This window comes from Lepidochelys olivacea, assembly GCF_965140295.1.
Source record: "Lepidochelys olivacea isolate rLepOli2 genome assembly, chromosome: 3".
Lineage (NCBI taxonomy): Eukaryota > Metazoa > Chordata > Testudines > Cheloniidae > Lepidochelys > Lepidochelys olivacea.
This window is the reverse complement of record NC_140413.1, coordinates 74263538-74286000: the sequence shown is the minus strand read 5'-3', so window position 1 is coordinate 74286000 and position 22463 is coordinate 74263538. Positions and strand designations below refer to the sequence as shown.

Sequence of the window (22463 nt, the reverse complement as noted above, 5' to 3'; positions counted from 1 at the left end):
TTCGGTTAGATATTAGGAAAGCTTTCTAACTATAAGGATAGTTAAGTACTGGAATAGGCTTCCAAAAGAGATGGGATCTCCATCACTGGAGGTTTTTAAGAACAGTTTATACAAACACCTGTCTGGGATGGTCTAGGTATACTTGGTCCTGCCTAGATGACGTCCTGAGGTTCCTTCCAGCCCTATATTTCTGTGATTCTATAATCCCACTTTCACAGGTTATTTACAGCTTTGGGGATCTATGAAAGGCCAAGGATCAAGAGGGCAGTTGCTGTTATGATGGACTCTAGAGCAGCAGAAGACTTTACTGGAGAACCTAGTACCAAAGGCAAAGCTCTCAGCGGAATTTTAAAACATGCTCGAAAGTAATGAACACATGCACAACTAAGGCAGGTTGCAGTGTTCCAGCCCAAATTTTGACCTAGATCAATTACTGGTTATTTCTGGCCTCTTTATAGAAAATGAGAGGGCTGAAAAATTAATAGGACATTCCCCCTCCATTTAGACACTTTAAGTGTCATGGCACCTGGTAATATGCAAGTGCTTTTTTTTTTACCCAAATCTTGTCAAGAGAGGAATTGCCCAATCTATAGTCCCAGAAAATGTTATGCAGAAGTATTAAATCTAATTGCTAACCTGGAAATCTGTTAATATCCACAACATTTCCCAGGTATGTTTTAGAGATTCAGTGACTGCATAAGAATCATCCCTAATCTCTTTCTCTCGCCACTTCAAATAAATTTTGCTTTTTGATAACAGCTATGCAAAAAGGACCCTTGCAGAAACATTTGAAGAGACTTCAAAAGAACCTAAATCTCTCACCTGGATACATGCCAAAGGCTCATTTGTCCAAATAGAATAGCCGCCAACTAAATATATTCTTCCATTGTGGACAGCAACGCCAGATTCATTCTGACCTAAAGCAAAAAGGAAATCAAAAGCACTTGCATCTTTTAATTAACTCTGTTAGCATCAAAAGTTAGAGATTTTGTTCATGAGATACACATAGATTTGCTGTAACATGACAGTTTCAGAACTACCAATTCCTGGCAGTTAAAGTGGAGAGAAGGGCTTATCATGTACTATCCCCAGGAATGCAATTTGAGTGCTATCCTGAAGGACAGAGATGATGCCAAAAACCACACACTGCAAGCCAGGTTAGTAACACTTGAATAGGGAACAGACTGCAAAGTTTAAAGTGTATTAAAGAAAAGTATATTTTATAAACATTAAGAAATAGTAGATACCAATACATCTCTGAAAGAGGAATTAAGCCTCTTGTGCGTGTATCTACAACTATACGCGCATGTGTGTGTATTCCATATGTTTAATATAAACATACTACTCTAATAAGATACACTGTTAGACCAATGAAGCCAAACTGGCACCTGTGCAGACCTCTTGAATTTTACGGGGTTAGATGGGTATAGCTAAAAGCAGAAGTTGTTCCTATTTTAAATAGGAAAAGCTTGTTTAAGGAATCTGCGCATGTTAATAACATTCTAGAAAAATGTAAACACTGTTTAAAACTGTTTAAAACTCTGTGTCCCATCACGAAGCACAGCTCTAAGTGGAATCCTTAGTGGCAATCTCAACAGAAAGGCTGAGCACTGAAGGTACAGAGAGGAAAAAGTACCCTCACCCTTGGAACCATTCCTTCAACGTCAGGTTTGAAGCACAGGCCCTGCTACTGATCCCATTGACTTCAGAGGTGCTCAGGCACATCCAAAGTGAGGAAGCCCGCATTGCCACTGCTTCTGTTGTGCTGCCTATTCCGTGCAAAAAACAAAGTGGTTCTTTGCCAGAGGCTGTCAATCCTGCACCTTTAAAAGCATTGAAGGGGAGAGAAGGATGGAAAGGAAACTTAATTTAAAACAAAGTTTATTCCCTCCCCTGTTTTACCAGTTCCAGGTATCTATCGATATGAGAGAACACCTGTCAAGGTTCCTTCCCCACTCTGAACTCTAGGGTACAGATGTGGGGACCTGCATGAAAACCTCCTAAGCTTACTTTTACCAGCTTAGGTTAAAACTTCCCCAAGGTACAAATTAATTGTACCCTTTGCCCTTGAATTTCCACTGCCACCACTGAACTTTATCTGGGTTCCTGAAAAAACGTAGTTTGGACACATCTTTCCCCCCAAAATCCTCCCAACCCTTGCACCCCACTTTCTGGAGAAGGTTTGGTAAAAATCCTCACCAATTTGCATAGGTGACCACAGACCCAAACCCTTGGATCTTAGAACAATGAAAAAAGCATTCAGTTTTCTTACAAGAAGACTTTTAATAGAAGTAAAGGAATCACCCCTGTAAAATCAGGATGTTAGATACCTTACAGGGTAATTAGATTGAAAACATAGAGAATCCCTCTAGGCAAAACCTTAAGTTACAAAAAAGACACACAGACAGGAATATTCATTCTATTCAGCACAGCTATTTTCTGAGCCATTTAAAGAAATCATAATCTAACACATACCTAGCTAGATTACTTACTAAGTTCTAAGACTCCATTCCGGTTCTGTCTCCAGCAAAAGCATCACACAGACAGACACAGACCCTTTGTTTTTCTCCCTCCTCCCAGCTTTTGAAAGTATCTTGTCTCCTCATTGGTCATTTTGGTCAGGCGCCACCGAGGTTACCTTTAGCTTCTTAACCCTTTACAGGTGAGAGGATTTTTCTTCTGGCCAGGAGGGATTTTATAGGGGTTTACCCTTCCCTTTATATTGACAACACCATTTCACTCAATTAAGTCTAGCATTTTGATTCCCTGACTCAGCCACCAAACAGCCAGACATGTATATTATCTATGTCTTTGCTTCCAGAACTAGTAACTTCAAAGCGATACTTAAAAGAATGATGTTGACATCAGGCTGGCCCTTAAAGCAACCTAGGAATCCCTGAAGATGGGATTTGGTGACCACTGTATATTACTCCCTTCCCTCAACTTAACCAACTCCGCAAACTCCTTGTTCTCGCTGCTGCTCAGCCTTTAGCTCCTGAATCCTTTGCTTCATTTGCTGGGCTGCATCAAGAAAGTTGTTGTGGTGCCTATACAAAGGATTCTGAGCAACAACCGAGCAAGATTCTAGGATGCTTACAGCTGACTGAGCAGAAGCAAGAACCAGCATTTGGGCGGACAGAAACTCTGCAGCTGAAGGAACAGTTGTTCAAGTCAGGCCAATGATTGAATGACCTCAGCATTCCTGCAGTAAGGTTCTGGAGATGCCTCTTTCAATGCGGCTCCCTAGGCAGCTGCCACTGGTTTACTCCTGGGACACATTACTTGCCTGGCATAATGTTGGGCTGTATCTCCCTGCTGCTTATACTCAATAGTATTTCTGAGAGGCACATCACACAGTCATGATGCTAGGTAATGTGTGTGACAGAGGTAAATGAGGTGCACTGCTTTGCTAGCTGTTACTGCAATGATCCCTCAAGCTACTCAAGAGGAAGTTTGCAAATCCAGCAGCCGTCAATGCTAATCTGCTCATCTCTGATTTGATTTAGTTCTAATAAATAAACTCCTTTCTGGCATCCTGTTAAGACACTATTATGTAGTAATAAGTCTGGGACAGTTATGCATCTCCATAAATACTCTGAACACCACCAGTAGCAGCAGACCCTATAAAACTACACTTTCATGGAGTGCAAGGTATAGTTGAATTGCCTTTGTGTACTCAAAAAAGTGAGATATTTCCATTGGTGCAATTAAGCACCTAGTGAAAGGGGAAATAAGATTTAATCATTTTATTATTTTGATTGTTTAATTAAACCCCTTTTAGTTGCATCGTTTTGAAAATGTAGCCTGCAATGCTCCAAAAGAACACTCTTCTTAAATGTTTTCTGCCTGATTCTCTTCTCTCTTAGAGCAGCAAGGCAATGGCTCCTGTTGGCTCCTGTTTGCATCGGTTCCTAAATCAGGAGTGATTCCACTGAAGTCAGTGGAGGTCCACCTTTATAAAAGTGCTGTAACGGAGGAGAATTAGGCTCCTGAATCAAAACAAAACAAAACCCTCCCATAACATTGCTTTCATTGTACATTTCATGAAAAAGACTTGCCTGTCAACATGTTGAAGCTGCAGCGCGTCCATTGGTCGGTGTCTATGTTATAAGAATCTATGTGGCGTACAAGAATCCGATCATTATTGTAGTCTAAATCATTCCCGCCTAAAACATAAAGCCTCCTTTGGACAGCTGCCATGGAATGGTACACTCTCCTCTGTAACATGGGGCTTCGGCTTATCCACTTATTCTAGAAATGTAAACAAAGAAAAACTGGTCTCAGACTCAGCAGTCCTTGGAGACTTGCAAGTGCTACGAGTGTCACATATCCCTCTTACTAGCCACAAATCTTGCGTAAATATATTGCTAAATTTGAATGTTACTTAGAACAGCTGGTCAATTGATTGGACTCCAACACCCACACCATAGCTGGTAATCTTTGTAGCTCTATATTTTAATATATATCTTTTGGGAGAATTCAGAGGTTCTTTTCCACTTCTTTAGAATGTAGCCGTGTGGTAAATGTTGTCTTTGGTTATACTTCAGGCATTGTTGGTTTGACAGGATAAGAGGACAGATGGAAGACACAACCAAATGTTGATTTCTTAAGTGTAACTGAAACATGAAAATGGTGATGTGACAGGAGTACAGGTGAGCCAGGGACTCTTCTCCCATGGATAAAACACAGTATTTCCACCATCCCCCAACATTCACTTTTTCATCTAATCTCCCTTGATCCTTTATTTAGAATATATTGAAAAAAATCTTCTTTCATGACATATGGTGAATCTGAATTACTCATGGACAGATTTTAATCAAGGGATAGATTCCAAGCAAGAGTGTAGATTACAATTATAATTTTCATCTGGCGCAATATAATATTAAAATAAGTGTATCTGTGCTGAAAAAGTCATGAGAACATTTCTGAAAGACTAAGGGTTTCAGATGTTGCTCTCTCCTGTCACAGAGAAAAAAAAAAATAGAATGCGGTGCTGACGTGCTTCAGTAAGAAAGTATTAGATCTCTCCTCTGTAAATCGCACTGAAACCTGGAACAGGGAGCTATAATCAGGGCTGGAAGAGGGTTTTTTTCCTCCCTCCATTCAGAAACATATTTGGTTTTTCTCTTTAGGAAGCAAAGGAACAGGAAAAAAAAATCTCATAGCATCTTACCAAAGCATTTGTGCATTCCATTTTGTTTTCTTTATCCCTCCGTATTTTGATTGAATCATTTATGTAAGAAAAATGGTTTTGAATATTTATTAACCAGGAAGGAGGCCCTGCAGGAGTTTTACTACTTTTTTAAGGGTAAAAAGATATGAAACTTTAGGAGTCAGAAAACAACTGCTCCAGCTACCTTGAACAGTCAAACAACCTGCTACAAAAGGTCTAATTTATTAGTAGGGGAAGTTAGAACAATTAGTCTGTGCGGTAATTCCTTATATTAAATACCCTGTAACTTGGTAACTCAATAGCCTCTGACAGTGGCCTCCACAGTATATAGCTATTCATTACAATATATAATATTTGAATATTAGGAATTAATTTTTGCATTAGCAGTCCAGTCCCTTGACACAAGACTATAGACACCATCTGCTTTGCAAAGCCTGCCTGCATCCCCTGATTATATCTTTAGCTTCCTCCACTGCAGTGCCTGCCAGGTGAGCCGCCAAGCACTGCAAAGGCAAAGAAACAGAGGGGCCTGGTGGGGTCATTCCTAATAAGCCAGCGTGTGAATACTAATCAGTGGTGGGGAAGCAGAGGTCACCCCAGCCTGCTTGTTGGCAGGTAGCTGTGTGCTCTGTGGCAGATGGCAGGCATTATCGACTCTCCACAAAGGCCTAGCACAGAAACAAGCACTACTGCTGAATGATAGAGTTATTGAGATTCTGTGCAAGATGCAAGCAGATGTGATGTTTTCCAGTACCCACCATAAACAATATGCCAGCAGAATTTTTAAAAAGAGCATGTGTGTACAAACATGAAGCAGACCTCATTTAAAGAATGCTAACACATTCTTCCTCTTTAACTATTTGTGTATCAGACTTGGCCTCCTGCAATTAGCAAGTTATGCTGAAGTAGCCAAGCCACAGATATTTTAGAGTGCGTCTGCTGGGATACCTGAGCAACTAAGGAATCTAGGCAAAGCATGCACAACACAAAAAGGAGGCAATGTATGTAAGTACGATGCCCAAATCACAAGCAAAATAAGACTGTAGCCTGTGATCACGATGGACAAAAGATTTATAACAGAACCTCTGTATAATCAATAATGACATATTGTGCCCTTTAAAAGAAATTGTTAACTGTGATTCCTGTAGCCAACTTCTGCTCTTGGATACAGACATGGTGCTCCCCATAAAACCACTGGGAGTCACATGTAAGTATCTGTTGGCAGAATTTGGCTTTAAATATAAAACCCAAAGCCCCTACCCAGCAATCAGAAGTCAATATCCTTCTATAGGGGCATGAGAGTCCACTCATGCTGATGTGACTGTAGGATTAGGGCGTTTGTTTCCCTAATAAAGGAAGAAAGGACATATTACCATGTCCCAGTGCTCTGAAGTTGTTACTGGAGAATTTTAACCTAAACAAAACACATAATGTATGACCAAATTCCTAAAAGATATTTTTGGTGCTCAGATAATAAAGTGATAGGTACTTTAGCAATATCAAAAATGGTCAGATTTCTTTCTCTCTCTCTCTCTTTTTTTTTTTTTTTACAAAAATATCTATTTTAATCAACTGCTTTGCAATAAATCAGTTTAACAGATCACTGATGGGCAGTGTAGGTCCAAAATTATGTTTTTGTGGTAAATGAAAATTTTACAAACCCTAATATTAATAGAAATAGTTTTATGTTCAGGAAAACACTTTTGTTTGGTTTTACACATTTCTCTGCTGCATGTGGAGCAGAAATATCGCAACACTGAGCTACCATTGGAGAACCAGTATGTGAAACTGACTAGTTTATTTGCATTGTCCAAAGCTAATGGTTTGCAAAAAGCAAAGAAGCAGAATAAATGGTGACAAATAAGTAGATTTTTAACATGTTTTCAGTGTTGCTAATCTAAAATGCTTTCAGTAACCCAGTTAAAGAATATTATTTTTTTAAACAGTGGCCCTTATTCTCTGTTACTCTGTACATGTATACTCATTTACAACAGTGGAAAGTAGGTATAAAACACTAGCAGTTTGAATTGGCAGTATTTTTGATCTGCCAGTATTCTTTAATATACATTTGTTATATACTTTGTTCATTCAAACATATAAGCAAACACCTACAACACAGAAACTCACCTGCTTAGGATCATAGACCATTAGCCTGTTCTGGTATTGTGCAGTATTTGTTACTCCTCCTACAAGAGATTTTACATGGGTTAAAATGTTTTCATGAGTACCAAAAAGGACCAAGATCTTAGTAAAGAAATCAAGCACATTTAGGACTATAATTTTATATATCACCGTATTAAATCTACGACATAATTATACTACTTATTACCAGTTTTACTTTCACACAGTTAGACCTTTGATCTAGTTAATAACTAGCACAGCTGATCCATGTTGCCAGAATACAAGGCAAAACAGCAACAAACAAATAAACAATTCATCTCTGTGTAAAGCTAATTCATTAGGCTAAAACATGGTTCAATAATATTATTTGTTTAGTACACTGACCAGTCTTCAAATGTGCTAAGGACTATTATAAAGAGCATGGTTCAATTGTTCTCCATGTCCATTGAAGGCAGGACAAGGAGTAATCAGCTTAATCTGCAGCAAGGGAGATTTAGGTTAGATATTAGAACAATCTTTCTAACTATAAGGATAGTTAAATTCCATGGGAGTTTATGGAATCCCTGTCATTGGAGATTTAGACAAGAACAGGTTAGACAATCACCGGGCAGGGGTGACCTAGGTTTACTTGGTCCTGCCTCAGTGCCGGGGGCTGAACTAGATGCCCTCTCAAGGTCCCTCCCAGCCCTACATTTCTGTGGTTCCGTGTGCTCATCCCTGTTCAAGAGACAAAGATTAATAATAATAATAATCCCTAGCACTTTTAGTCAGTAGATCTCAAAATGACTTATGAAAGAGGTCAATATCATTATACCCATTTTACAGATGGGAAAAACGAGGCACAGAGAGGTGAAATGACTAGACTGTCCCTGCTCCAAGGAGTATGCAATCTAAGAGGCAGTCAAAGAGAAGAGAGGACCTATGGAGTAAACCACAGGACAGGAGAAAATTTAGGAGTTGGAGGTGGGGATTAGAGCTGTAACCAAACAGGAATGGCACTATGGGGCATCATTTTCATTCAGAAACATTGTGCTGAATCTTAGAACAACAATCACTTTCACATATAATTCTGAAAGAAAAACAAAATGAGATTTGTATTTAGGAAGAGAATATCTTGCTCATGGAAGTAGCCATGTGAATAACTAGCATATGTATGCTGTGGGCTCCTTCAACAATGGTTAAGTCTGAAACACCATTAACCATTGCCAAGAAGCATACCCAAATACTGCATCTTGGCTGCTTAGCTGTCAATATAATTTACAAACAAAGATGAAAGGTACCTTCAAAATGCCTAGGATAGTTTATTTGGCCCAAATTGATGCTTCACATTAATGATTTGATATATGATCACCCTGTGCTCTCTTGGTTTTAAATGTTCATCCTCATGCTGTAATCTGATCCACACAGGTGAAGCCCTTCACACACACACATCCTTGGGACACCGCGAAGATTGGATTGCAGCATCAGAGCCTTAAGAAATTCTTTGGGTCAGTGACAATCCTCAACTGTGCAGAGCATGGAGGAGAGAAAGTGGTCTCTAAACTGATTTTTGGATTAGCGAGAGGGTGGGGTAGATCAGCCTTCAGTGCAAGTCACAGCAGCCACAGACGAGCTCTAATTCATGTTGGCTAAACTAGTCCCAAGGGGCCAGTCATGCACTGCGCTTCAGCTCCACCTCCTCTTGTCCCCAGCAAACCCTGAAATGACCCTAGGGTTGAGATAGTGGCCAGGAGGGCTGGCCAGAGAATTCTCCCATGCTGCAGTAATCCTCAATTGCTCTTTGAAGCAGTCTGGTGACACAAAGTGACCTTAATGGGGCCCAGGATCTGACCATATGTCTTCCTATGGGCAGAGTGCACTGTTACCTTTAAAAAAATCATAATTAATAAATCATTTGCCAAAATCTGCTTCCGGGCTGCTCATCAGAAAGCTATAATCATATTTCCCCTTGACCTCTAACCTCACCTTCCCTTTCATTTTTTTAAATGTAATACTTAAAGGTAATGTCCAAAATAGAGCGGTTTCCAGATATTTTGTATGTAGATAGTTAGAAACTTTGTAACAACATCTATGTTGTCTCCATAATTTTGTTAACCTCAAGATTTCATCGTGCCCTGCTGTGATTATTTTTTAATATCCTGGGTTAATAAATCTTTAACTTCACCTAAGCAAAAGTCAATTATTTATTATACCACAACCTATGGTCTAGAATACAGGCAGCAACAATATTACACCTGGTCAAGGAAAAAAGCAAGCTACATCCTACAATGTCAATAGCACAACCAATTCATAGGAAAAGCCTCCCATTCAATGTCTTGCAGCTCCAGACATTTTTACACATGTAGGAGAAACTAAGGACAAATCTATTAAAGCAAATTGCCCTGTACTGCTGAGTGACAACACTGATTATTTATATTATAGCCATGTCTTGAGATGCCAATCCCATTGTGCTAGGCACTGTACACGCATGTAATAACATGTGGTCCTTGCTCTGAAGAGTTTACAATCTAAACAGACAAGCCAGACACAGGGTGTTATTTCAAAATATTTCCACCATGCTAAGATGTTGCCATTTATTGTCTATCACAGCCTTTGTAGATTACATATGCCACAATATGCATAGGCAAGTTCTGATTATTCCCCTTCCTAACCTCAGGATATATTATGTAGCTCTGTGTTGTTGTACATCCTTGTATACTGTCAACTGTACGTACAGCTACACAATGATCTTTTTCATAATTCAATTTCTTTTGCATATTTCTTTTCTCTTGTACAGTAATATTTAGAAATGAGATGCCAGATTACTATTTTGAAACATACCAATCAGTTATTTTGCTGATTCCCTCTAAATGTTAAACTACAGGAGGTATATCGGAAACATGATGTTGGGCCTCTTACCAAGTCACTCTTAAGAAAGAAAAGCCTGGAAACTGTTTCGTTTTTGTTTTGTTTGGTGGAGGGGTTGCTTCCTAGTAAAATAATTCATAAATAATCAAAGAAATAAAAACCATTTATTTTCCCCCTAAAAAGGCCCCTCATACCAAGTACTGTACACAGCCTAGATTTTTCCTGCTCAATACTACTCATCGGTGGTGTTTTATCATTACATTCCTTTCACATGCCGCTCGTCACTTTTAGATTAATCTGCCAAAATGAGATGCTAAGGATTTGCATACAGATTTGACTACACAAAAATAGATATGGAATTAATAACAGTCTCTATATGTTTTAATTTCTTCTAGACTGGAGTACCCTTGCCTCCAGCAGTATTCTTGGCTTTGAAAGTCATCAAGCTGATTTGTCTGCTCTTAGGTTATGATGCCACATGCTGCTACACTGTCCCCTGCAATCAAAGTGCTTGCATAGATAGATTCCATGCCTTCCCCTAACAAGTACATTTTATAGATTGGCAGTTTTGATCTCCCCTCCCCAGGGGGATAATCTGCATCTTAACAGCTTTCTTTAGATACATCTGTCATTAAATATGCCATTTTATATCAGCATCAGTTTTCAAAACCAAGTTTCTCCTAACTTGGAAGTGCTATAGTGAACATTTAAAATTTTCTGCCAAAATTCCAATGTAACAAGCCTGAAAGTGTCCTCTTGAACTACTGCTTTAAAAATACTCAAGGCAAAAAGGAAGAGGGAGGGAAAGGGAAAAAAAGAAAATGTCTCTTAAAAAAAACACAATAGGGAAAAATAAAAGTTTAAATGGTACCAACAAGGATAGCTGTTTCCCTTATAAAAAATGGAATTTCTTAAAACTTTTCTGCATTATCCTAAGATACAGGGATACGCAAGTGATAATATCTCTAGAGAGGTGCATTTAAAAACAGAATTCATAGTATTAAATTCAAGTGTCAAGCCATAGCAACTATGCTGTAGTAACTGGCTTACGTGAGAAGAAAGTCTTGGTGTAAATTACTACAAAATTTACAGTTTGGGAAGTCCAGCCAGCATTTCCCAAACATCAGGCACTAAATAATAGTAGTACATTAAATTCATTGCACTTTGACAGAAGTGATTTGATTTTGGGACCCATAGCTTCAATGAAGAGAGGCATTCCTCCCTGGTGACCTCCCCATGACAGCACAATGCCCAGATCTTCCTGCTGAAGGTGACAGAAGGTGAAAAGGGGGAGTCCAACCAGTGTTAACTCCATACACCTGTCAAGGTCCTTGTACTGCATTTATCAATACTGTCTAACTCCTGAGCTGATTTCGAAGTGGAAATCCATGCTGGGCCTGCCAGAGGAATGGTGCAATACAGCAGGTACTTCCCAACTCAATTCACCCAAAAATCCTAACCACACAATTCAGATCTCAGATGCCCACCTACACAAAGAAGTTTCTGGAGAAGACGAGAGGCTTGCCACAGAACCACTTTCCCTCCCACTTTCACTGCCTTAGCCTACATGGGGAAGACACTTTGTTCCCTTGTAGACCATGAAATGATTTGTAAATTGTATTGAATAACTTCATCCTGCAGCCCTTACTCAAGCAAGCCTCACAGAAATGTGGGGGGGGGGTTGATTTTTCACCTTAATAAGGCTTGTACAATCAGATCCAAAGTGCAGAATATTATCCACAATAGATATGTCCTAGATGCAAAAACCATCACATGGCAGGAGGAATGAAATACGATCAAAGTTCCAGAGAAAGTATCACAAACCCATTTGAAATCCCTTAGTGCTGAATTTTGTATTTGAATCTGAATTGAATTGAATTGAATTTGGCTGGGAGATGTGTAAAACCACATGTTGGCAAAGAGCTCCCATGTGCATTTATTCCAGCAAGTATATGGAACATACGGTATTCATGAAATGTACCCCAGGATACACTCTGCTATTTTCAGGAAGGAATCACCTTCTTCTCTTCCAGGAACCGCAGCCAATGGGAGCTGCAGGGGAAGCACCTGCAGTGCGCAGATCCCCCGGGTCCCTCCGCTCAGGAGCCAGACATGCTGGCCACTTCCGGGAGCCGCCTGAGATAAGCACCTCCTGGCTAGAGCCACACCCTGAATCCCCTCCTGCACCCCAACTCCCTGCCCCAGCCCTGAGCCCCCACCCACACCCCTCCTGCAGCTCTGAGCCCCCTCCCAGAGCCCACACGTCACACTCTCTTCCACACCCTAACTCCCTGCCCCAGCCCTAAGCCCTCTCCCACACCCCAACCCCCAGCCCCCTCCTGTAGCCCACACCCTCTCCTGCCCCAGCCCTGAGCCCCCTCCTGTACCCCAAACCCCTCATCCCTAGCCCCACCCCAGAGACCTCCCCCACAGCTGGAGCCCTGAGCCCCCCCACACTCTGAACCTCATGGTCCCAGCCCCGCCCAAGAGTCCACACACCCCAGCCAGAGCCCTCACCCCTTCCTGCATTCCAAACCCCTCAACCCCAGCCCAGAGCATGCTCCCATACTCCAAACTGCTCAGCCACAGCCCTCAGAGCCCCTCCTGCACCCCAAACCCCTCATCCCCAACTCCACCCCCTCACCACTCCAACTCCATCACAGACAGAGCCCTCACCCCCTCCTGCACCACAACCCCCTGCCCCAGCCCAATGAAAGTGAGTGAGGTTGGGGGACAGCAAGCAATGGAGGGAAGATGGCATGAACAGGGGGCAGGGCCTCGGGGCAGAGGGTGCGGCAAGGTGTTCGGTTTTGTGCGATTAGAAAATTGGCAACCTTAGCTGCTGCTCATATTTTTCCCCAAAGCGGCAGAAAAAAATTGGCCAAGGTTTTGAATAGTAGCAATGAAACCCCAGGAGTCTCTGCTCAGATTTCAATCAGTTGCAACTTGGAAAGACAATGGGCAGCAACAAAGACACCAAAGAGCCCTGTCTGCAAGATAAGTAAACAGAACTACAATGGTTTGCACCCTGTTCATGTTTGAAAGATTCTATTGGCAATCATAGGGTCTAGATACATAAGTGTCATCAATGTTTATTTTAATGTAATTTTCTTTTAAGAAAAGCTTATGCTGGCCAAATTTCCAAACTTAGGCCCAAATATATAAAGGTGACTCCCCTGGGAGTTAGGCACCTAAATATCCTGGAGATCTGGGCCTTTGTTCCTGAAGTTAAGTATGGATTTAGATAACTAGGCAACTAAATAGAAATGGCCTGATTGCCACAGGTGCTGAGCACCCACAACTCCCACAGAAGTGAACAGGAGATGCAGCTACTCAGCATCTGTGAACACCAGACCACTTATTTAATCACCTAGTTTTAGGCACCTACATTTGAAGTTTTTGGCCATTCTCCTGTAGCTGATTGCGCTTGCTCTGAAAGCTTATTATTGACTATTGGAAAGTGGATTTTTCAAACAGCGAGTACTAATATTTTAGAATAGCAAAATATGTTCACTGCACTATCCTCCCACTCCTTCTGCATCTATGCAGAGAGCACTATTATCTGGCCCTAAGAGATTAATTAATAGTAGAAAACTGACTAAAGTTATGGATAGTATCTATACACTACCTTTAAAAATACTAATATTTTCAATGTACATGTCCCACTTATTATCCTGCCTGTCCAAAACATAGATCAATCCAATACTAAATGGATTTGTATCATATGCTTTAGTAATTCATAAGATGTCATAATCTAGCAAACCAAAAATACACAGAGTACTCTCTCAGAAAGATAGAAATTAGATATAAAAGAGAAGCCCTATCTAGTTCATCCTACTGCCAGTACCTTGCTCCTTACTGTGACTATACTGTACCATCCATTTTGCAGCAGAAACTCCACTGATATCAATATCAAATACAGATGGCATGATGCGATCCCATATATTTTCTCTGTCACTCAGTCCAATTTTCAGTGACTCAAGCAATGGGGCATCCACCAGATTTCTTGGAAGGTTATTCTATAGTCTGATTAATGTATTTTATACATATATTTAAATACTCTACTACACTGATACATTAAATAAATAAGGATTTCATTGAAAGATATAAGTACATATATAATCCTGTCTATTGGGCACTCTGACGGTCTTCAAAATGCTTCAGCATAATTATCTATTTTCCTTTACTTAGCATATCTTGATGGCTTAAACATTGCTTTTAACTGCTCCACTGTTCAGCTAAATTCTGACTTGGTTATTCACTGTCGTATGCAACGGGTAAGGTAAACCTTTAAATGGGTCTGTCTCTAGCTCTTATTTTCTACACAAGCCTGGGTAAACATATTCTCCCACTAGGCCTAGTGTGGCCAGTTTTGGAAGCCACCAGAAATGTAAACTGTGGGGAGAAATAACTAAGGGCAGAAAGGGAGCATGTCGTACCTGCCTATACTGATTCTATGTCTGGAACAGCACCAGGGCTTAACAGACATAAATCACCATTGGCAGATCAGAAGTTGGGTAGTTCATAACTTAAGTTAGTATACAACAGTAAGATGTTGCACTATTAAGCACTGCACACTGTTCTTCCATGATCTCTGACATCCTATGATGCCTCTTATCTCCAGCCCCTTTATACATGATGTTCATGAGTATGTATGTACATATACTAGCCACCTGCTATAACTGCTTCCCATATTTTCTTTCTTTCTTAATGTCAAAAGCCCCCATCCTGCATTATGATCCATGTAGGCAGACTGCTGCACCCACACAGAGTCCTGTTGACCTCACTGACTTGCCGAAGAGGGTTACACTGCAGGATTGAGACATAAATACATAACATCATGTTGCATTCACATAGCACCTTCTCTCCAGAGTGATCTCAGAGCACCCTATAATACATATACTTCTAGGGTAAAGGATGGCAATCAACGGATGCCTTACATGAAAACTAGACCAGCTGTATTCTGGACTTCCCTGAAAAATATTACACACTTTATAACCTTCCATGAGCTATTTCTTAATAAATAGCAATATTTTTTCAGAAAAGCAAGGTAAACACCCTTAAACTTTCAAAATAACTAATGTCAGCAAAATCAATATGAAGGTTGATGATACTCTGTCCTTAACTCACACCACTGTGCATGGATAAAATAACATATATTGGACTGAGTTGAGAAGGGTATGCTAGTTTGAAAATGGAAGTGCTTTACTTTCATCAATTTGGGTCATAAAATTGAGATTCTTAGATTCCAAGGCAAGCTGGGACCATTGTGATCTAGTCTGACCTCCTGTATAACACAGGTCATAGAACTTCCCCAAAATAATTCCTAGAGCAGATCTTTCATAAAAACATCCAATCTTGATGTTAAAATTGTGAATGATGGAGAATTCACCATGACCTTTGGGAAATTATTCCAGTGGGTAATTGCTCTCACTGTTAAAAGTTTTCACTTTATCTCCAGTCTGAATTTGGCTTGCTTCAACTTCCAACCATCAGATCATGTTAGACCTTTCTCTGCTAGACTGAAGAGCCCATTATTAAATATTTGTTCCCCACGTAGGTACTTTTCGACCAGGGGTCGGCAACCTTTCAGAAGTGGTATGCCGAGTCTTCATTTATTCACTCTAATTTAAGGTTTTGCATGCCAGTAATACATTTTAACATTTTTAGAAGGCCTCTTTCTCTAAGTCTATAATAGATAACTGAACTATTGTTGTATGTAAAGTAAATAAGGTTTTTAAAATGATTAAGAAGCTTCATTTAAAATTTAATTACAATGCGGAGCCCCCCGGACCGGTGGCCAGGACCCGAGCAGTGTGAGTAGCACTGAAAATCAGCTCGCACGCCACCTTCGTCACGCGTGCCATAGGTTGCCTACTCCTGTTTTAGACTGTATTCAACTTGCCCCTTAACCTTTTCTTTGTTAAGCTAAACAGGTTGAGTTCCTTGAGTCTGTCACTCAAGGCAGAGTCATGGATCTTCTCTGAACCCTCCCCAATTTTCAACATCCTTCTTGAATTATGGGCATCTGAACTGGACACAGTATTCCAGCACTGGTCACATCAGTGCCAAAGACAGACATAAAATAACCTCTCTACTCCAAAGCAAGATTTCCCTTTTTATGCATAAAAAGATTGTATTAGCTGTCTTGGCCACAGCATCGCACTGGGAACTCATGTTCAATAGATTATACACCACAATCCTCAAATCCTTTTCAGTCACAGCCCCCTAGTATAGTGTCCCCCATCCTGTAAATATGTTCCATATTCTTTGTTCCTAAATGTATACATTTGCTTGTATTAAAACACACATAGTTTGCTTGTGCCCAGTTTACCAAGCAATCCACATTGCTCTGTTTCAGTGACCTGTTCTCTTCATTATTTACCACTCCCCCAAATTTTGCATCATTTGCAAACTTTAATCAATGATTATTTAATGTTTTCTACCAAGTCATTGATAAAAATGTTAAATAGCATAGGGCCAAGAACAGGTCCCTATGAGATTCTGCCGGCAACACACCCACTTGATGATGATTCCTGATTTCTATTTAACGTGTGCCATATTACTTTTATATTGTTCTAATTTTTTTTTAACCAAAATGTTATGTAATACCAATTCAAATGCCTTATGGAAGACTAAGTATATTTTACATCAACACTACGACCTTTATCAACCAAACTTGTAACTCATCAAAAAAAGATATCATAGTAGTTGGACAGGTTCTATTTTCCATAAACCCATGTTGATTGGAATTAATTATATTAATCTCTTTTGACTCTTCATTAATCTAGTCCTGTAGCAGCAGCTATATTATCTTGCCTGGGATCAGGGTCAGACTGACAGGTCTAAAATTACTCAGGTTATCCCATTTACTGACACTTGACCACAGCATGGATACGGGGGGGGTGGCGGGGAGGAACGGGCGTTTATTTTTTGGTTTTTTTTAAGTGAATATGCAGCATTTTTAATCTTGTATCTGTCAGCAAATAGATCATCATTTTGATTCACTGCGATTTATGAATCATGATTGGAGGTACCACATACGGTACACAACATTGAAGCCGGACATATTTAGTAGAGAGAAAAGTACTGTATGAACATTATGCTGCTTCTCTCAGCGTACGTCTACACTACCTACCGGATCGGTACTCCACCGCAGCAAGAGGTAGAAGCAGAGTCGATGGGGGAGCGGCGGCAGTCAACCCCACGCCGTGAGGATGTGAGGTAAGTCGACCTAAGATACACAACTTCAGCTACGAGAATAACGTAGCTGAAGTCGACGTATCTTAGGTCGATCCCCTCCACCCCCCCAGTGTAGACCAGGCCTCATTCTCCTATGGTTTTAGAAGAATTTAGTATGGATATGTAAAACAGTGATACTCAGACTTCAGTAGTTCAGGTGCCAAATTAGCAATCAACATTACCCAGAAGGGCCACCGTAGTGTGAATTAATTGTTTCATTTAATATATTATATAGTATATATATTATTCTCACAGCAAAATGACTCACCAAATATCATTATTTTATCAGCTACAATTGGTTAACAACATAGTAAAAGCATCCTGATTGGTTAATAATTCAGTCACACAGTGTTTTAATATCATGTGTTGCAAAGAGCCACAGGAGATACAGTAAAGAGCCACTTGCAGCTTGGGAGCATCAGTCTGAGTTTCTCTGTTCTAAAATAAAGGCTTAGTCCGACCTTTCCAGACACGTAAGCCAAAGTAAACTTATGGGTTTAATTCATGACAATAATTTGGTATTTTGTTAGTACCTCAAATTGTGTGAAACGTTTTCTACCTGATATCCAAAGAAGTCCATCCACCACAGATCCTGCATGACATGAAAGGGATCTGTCAAAGGACTGAACAAAGGCCCACTTGTTCTTCTTAGGACAATACCGCTCGACTGTAGGCAAAACTTGACGTAGTTCATTTCTTCCCCCTACCGCATAGAGGTTCTCATCCACAGCTCCCAGTACAAAATGTTCCCTGCAGTTCTTCATTGGAGCTATTTCAGCCCAAGAGTCACTACGGGGGTCATACCGACAGGCAGTCCTTACCGCACTAGTGCGGCCTGTGGCATGCTCAACCTCTCCACCAACTACAAACAGAAAATCTCCCATGACAGCTACACAGTGGTGACTTCTCCCGACAGGCATGGGAGCCAGTTCACTCCAGTTTGCAATCCCTGCGATGTGAACATTCTCCTGATCTAGTGGATTGAAGTACCGGAGTTCTTTTACTTTACAGATCTCACGTTTTTTCCCACCGATAATGTAAAGAGTGTCCGACTGGAAGCGAGGTTTCGTCCGTCTGGTCTGCCAAACTGGCTGTGCATAGATGCTCTGGTGATATGTCAAGGCCTCATTAATAAGTGCAGTCGCAGTTTCACTAGCTTGGACAAGAGGATGAGGAAGGGCTACAGTATGTAGTGTATCCACATCCATAAGGCCAAAGCGGACATACTGGAGAAGTTCATCCATGTACTGATAGCGGCAGTTGTGTTCCAACCACCTCACAGCTAGCTAAAAAGTAGGGAAAAACACAAACACAAAAAGCAATTATCTATATTAATGTTATGATGGAGTTTTTCTAACACAATGTTTGCATTCCAAGAAGAACTATACATTTGAATTACTACACACATAGAGCAATGTATAAGATACTTATGAGTACATAGATATCAATATATGAGATGCATTCTCAAATTTCATCTGCTATTTACATAAAAAGAAAATGATTATCTACAGTATTAATATATGATCATCATACTGCTAAGCAGTAAATAACTTGTTCTTCTCCCTCTACAACATCGGGGGTTGCTACACAAAATTAACAGGAAATGTTAGCAGTTAGCAGTGCTTTAGGAGCTCATAAGGTCCAAGTAATCTCTGCCAACATAGGAATCAAGCTCCTGGAAAAATATAATAAACAGAAACTATTTGATCATTGAAGGCCACAGGGTACACTTGAGTGGGAAAAAAATCAGGAAGATTATGGTATGGTGATTTAAGAAGAAAAGGCTTTTCCCCTCCTCATCCCCCTTTATTCCTGTTTATAACAAAATACTGAAGGAAGAAAAATTAGGTAAGTATACCATGCATCAATTTTCTTCATTCCTGATTTTTTTAAAACCATAATATCAACACCCCCACACAATGCACAGAACACAAAATTCAGACTATTCATGGTAACAACCTGAGGGTGCCTTTTACCTTCATGTATTCTTTACCTTAAAAAATAAAATTACTAGTCCCCCATCCCCTTACCTGTTCAAATAAAAACAAACGTTTTCTTGAATAAATAGAATTATTAGTCTGGGATAATGAATTGGAGTGAAAGTTAAGTGAATAAACAAAGCTACAAAACTAAAAACTTCCTCTTATTAAAAATTAATGTAAATGCTTTAAACTCCTTCACTACTGAATTCTCCAGCAGCTGTGGAATGCAGTGGCATTCATCATTCCAGTGCCACCATAAAGCAGAACAGCAAAAAGGACTGCAGCATGTCCGTGATGTACACACTCTGGGTGGTTCCAAAGTGCACATAACATAGCTTGTTGAATAGTCAAGCGGCTAAATTAAAATAAATGTGAAACTGTTCATGATCTGAAATTGCCAACTGAACAATATAGTAAAGTAATATCCTCTTCCGTTTAGCTGCCATAGCTTAAGTTTAATTGATTAGCATTTCCCCATCTTCCAGTTGTTTCCACCGCTGACACCTAAAACGGTATAAGGAACCCAGCTCTCAGCTCTACTTTAGGTAACAGTGATGTCACCAACTGTAGAAATAGAGAGATCTCTTACACCTGGTCTAGTGGTAGGCAAAAAGCCCTTATAGTTCACATTTAAAATGTATTTCTTTGTAATCTGTAATCGAATGTCTGTTAATTATTTAGAATCTCATCCCCTTTCTCCCTTTAGATTTTTTCTGCGGCATACCATATATGTGCGGGCACGCACACCCGCACTTTGTGACTGTGACCATGGTATCTGGATATTTGAAGAGTTATTGAGCTGCAGCACAAGGATCTGAAATCTCCATTACAAGGCACTCAGCCTGCTGCGTGAACTATGGCAAAAGCAACTTCATTTATAAGCGGCTTCTGTGGTACGTACAGTGAGACTATACATGATTTTGTGGGGCAGTGTAAAGGTTTCCTTGGAATTGTGTACTGTCTATATAAAATGTAAATATTTCTCTAAAAATTTGTGAAATACTATTAATATGTACACTGCACATACACATACATAACAGGATTTAATGTCAAATTTGCCTATGCCCAGCTCCCCCACCCCAGCTTGGCCAGTACAGTGATCCTGGGCTTACATTTGCAACTAGCATATATTAATATTATGATCCCTCGCTGGGCCTTTTCTAGGTAGGTAGGTAAGTATGCAACAAGAAAGCCAAATGATGTAGACTTGTTTGTTTTCATTCCCCTTTCTTGCTACTGGTAACGATGACAGCTGTGTTCATTTTAGTGTCTTGAAAAATGACATTTGCATAAGCTTGTTTTTATAAAAGCCACAAAATTCACTAAATATGCCATTCAGCGTATACATTCACAGCACATGCAATGCCATCCCTGTAATAGTGAAAGTTGCTGAGGAGGAACGTGCCTGGTTTTACAAGGCTATCACAGAGCTGGCCTTAGGATGTGCCGTACACTGTAGTCACAAAGGTAGGTCCCGTAGTTCAATGCCTCTAAGACTTAGCCTTGGATCTCCAGCACTCCCGTTTTCCTCCACAAGTCCAACTGAGACAGACTCCTGGTCACAGACTTTCACTCTCTTCAGGGATCAGTGCACCTCAGCAAGTATTTGCAGTGACATCAGGCAGCCTCTCCAACACAGAGTAAGATTTATTAGTCTTCTGGAATACAGCACCAGGAAGTCCTTAGGTTAGCAGTGCACAGAAAGGCAAAAGTTCAGACAGTCCATCCCGGGCTCCACCCAGTCAACCTGCTATGAAATCCACCTTAGCTGTACCTCTCTGTCACCTCTAGGTAAGAGCTGTGTGTGACTCTGTGAGCTCAACTCTTAACAAAGACACCAGACACCTTTCCCCTTTGTTCTCCAGCTTCTGGCCTTTGCTCTGGTTCCCTGATGAGAGTGGGGGGAAATCTCCTCTTGACCATTGGTCTCTAGGTGTGAATGTCCCAGCCATTTGGTTTCCACTGTCTCATCAAATCCTTCCACTGATATGGGCTGGTTCTAGCCAGCCCTGATCGACCCATTCATGTCACTGTAGACAATTATGTGACAGTTTTAGATCATAATCAGGCCTCAGAGGTTGAAAACAAAACAGAACATATTAAAAACAAACTTCAATAGATTTCTTCAGTTCTATCTAGAACATATAGTGTGGAAAGAAAAAAGCAGCAGAGATTTTTTTCACACTGATTTTTTTCTGAACAACCTCTCTACATCTCACTGTGGAATTGTAACCAAACAAGCCAAAAGAAAGTCATAATTACCATAAGCACTTGTTTCAGAGTAACAGCCGTGTTAGTCTGTATCCGCAAAAAGAAAAGGATTACTTGTGGCACCTTAGAGACTAACCAATTTATTTGAGCATAAGCTTCGTGAGCTACAGCTCACTTCATCGGATGCATACTGTGGAAAGTGTAGAAGATCTTTTTATACACCCAAAGCATGAAAAAATACCTCCCCCCACCCCACTCTCCTGATGGTAATAGCTTATCTAAAGTGATCACTCTCCTTACAATGTGTATGATAATCAAGTTGGGCCATTTCCAGCACAAATCCAGGTTTTCTTCCCCCCCAAACCCACTCTCCTGTTGGTAATAGCTTATCTAAAGTGACCACTCTCCTTACAGTGTGTATGATAATCAAGGTGGGCCATTTCCAGCACAAATCCAGGGTTTAACAAGAACGTCGGGGGGGGGGGGGGAGTAGGAAAAAACAAGGGGAAATAGGTTACATAAGCACTTGGAACACTGTTTTAGACCTACTGATATTGATGAGACAAAACTAGTAACGAAAACAATGCACTCTTTATAGAAAGAGAACTCACTAACATTCATCATCTATTCATGATCTGTTTCAAAATAATGGGGTTTATAACTTTAGTGCTTTATCTGGTTGTTTGTTTTCCAACTTACAAGCCTGCATTTCTATGTGCACTTACTACAGCGCAAATGGGTGTTCTGGCTGTAAAATATTCCTCCAGAACAAAATTTGCAAGTGTGATCTGGCCTCTGATTGGAGTTCAGGTAATTCAGTGGTTCTTAACCTTTTCCATACTCCCCTCTTCCATGAAACCGCTTTCCCATCTAGCTGGGACCCTCTC

At 40.4% G+C, this 22463-nt stretch overlaps 1 protein-coding gene across 5 annotated transcripts in view; it reads right to left on the bottom strand.

Annotated features, from left to right (window-relative positions):
- KLHL32 (kelch like family member 32) overlaps window positions 1-22463 on the bottom strand; it is a 246627-nt gene that overhangs the window by 23755 nt on the left and 200409 nt on the right. For 3 of the 5 annotated variants that reach the window (XM_084622592.1, XM_084622593.1, XM_084622594.1), the window contains 4 exons: window positions 17943-18669; window positions 7301-7359; window positions 4059-4251; window positions 823-917 (listed from right to left, as the gene is read on the bottom strand). In XM_084622592.1, coding sequence (XP_084478718.1) covers window positions 823-917; window positions 4059-4251; window positions 7301-7359; window positions 17943-18669 — 1074 coding nt within the window. Of the gene's footprint in view, window positions 1-822; window positions 918-1642; window positions 1824-4058; window positions 4252-7300; window positions 7360-17916; window positions 18670-22463 lie in introns of those variants that run through there. The other 2 variants (XR_014710741.1, XR_014710742.1) reach the window with 2 other exon arrangements.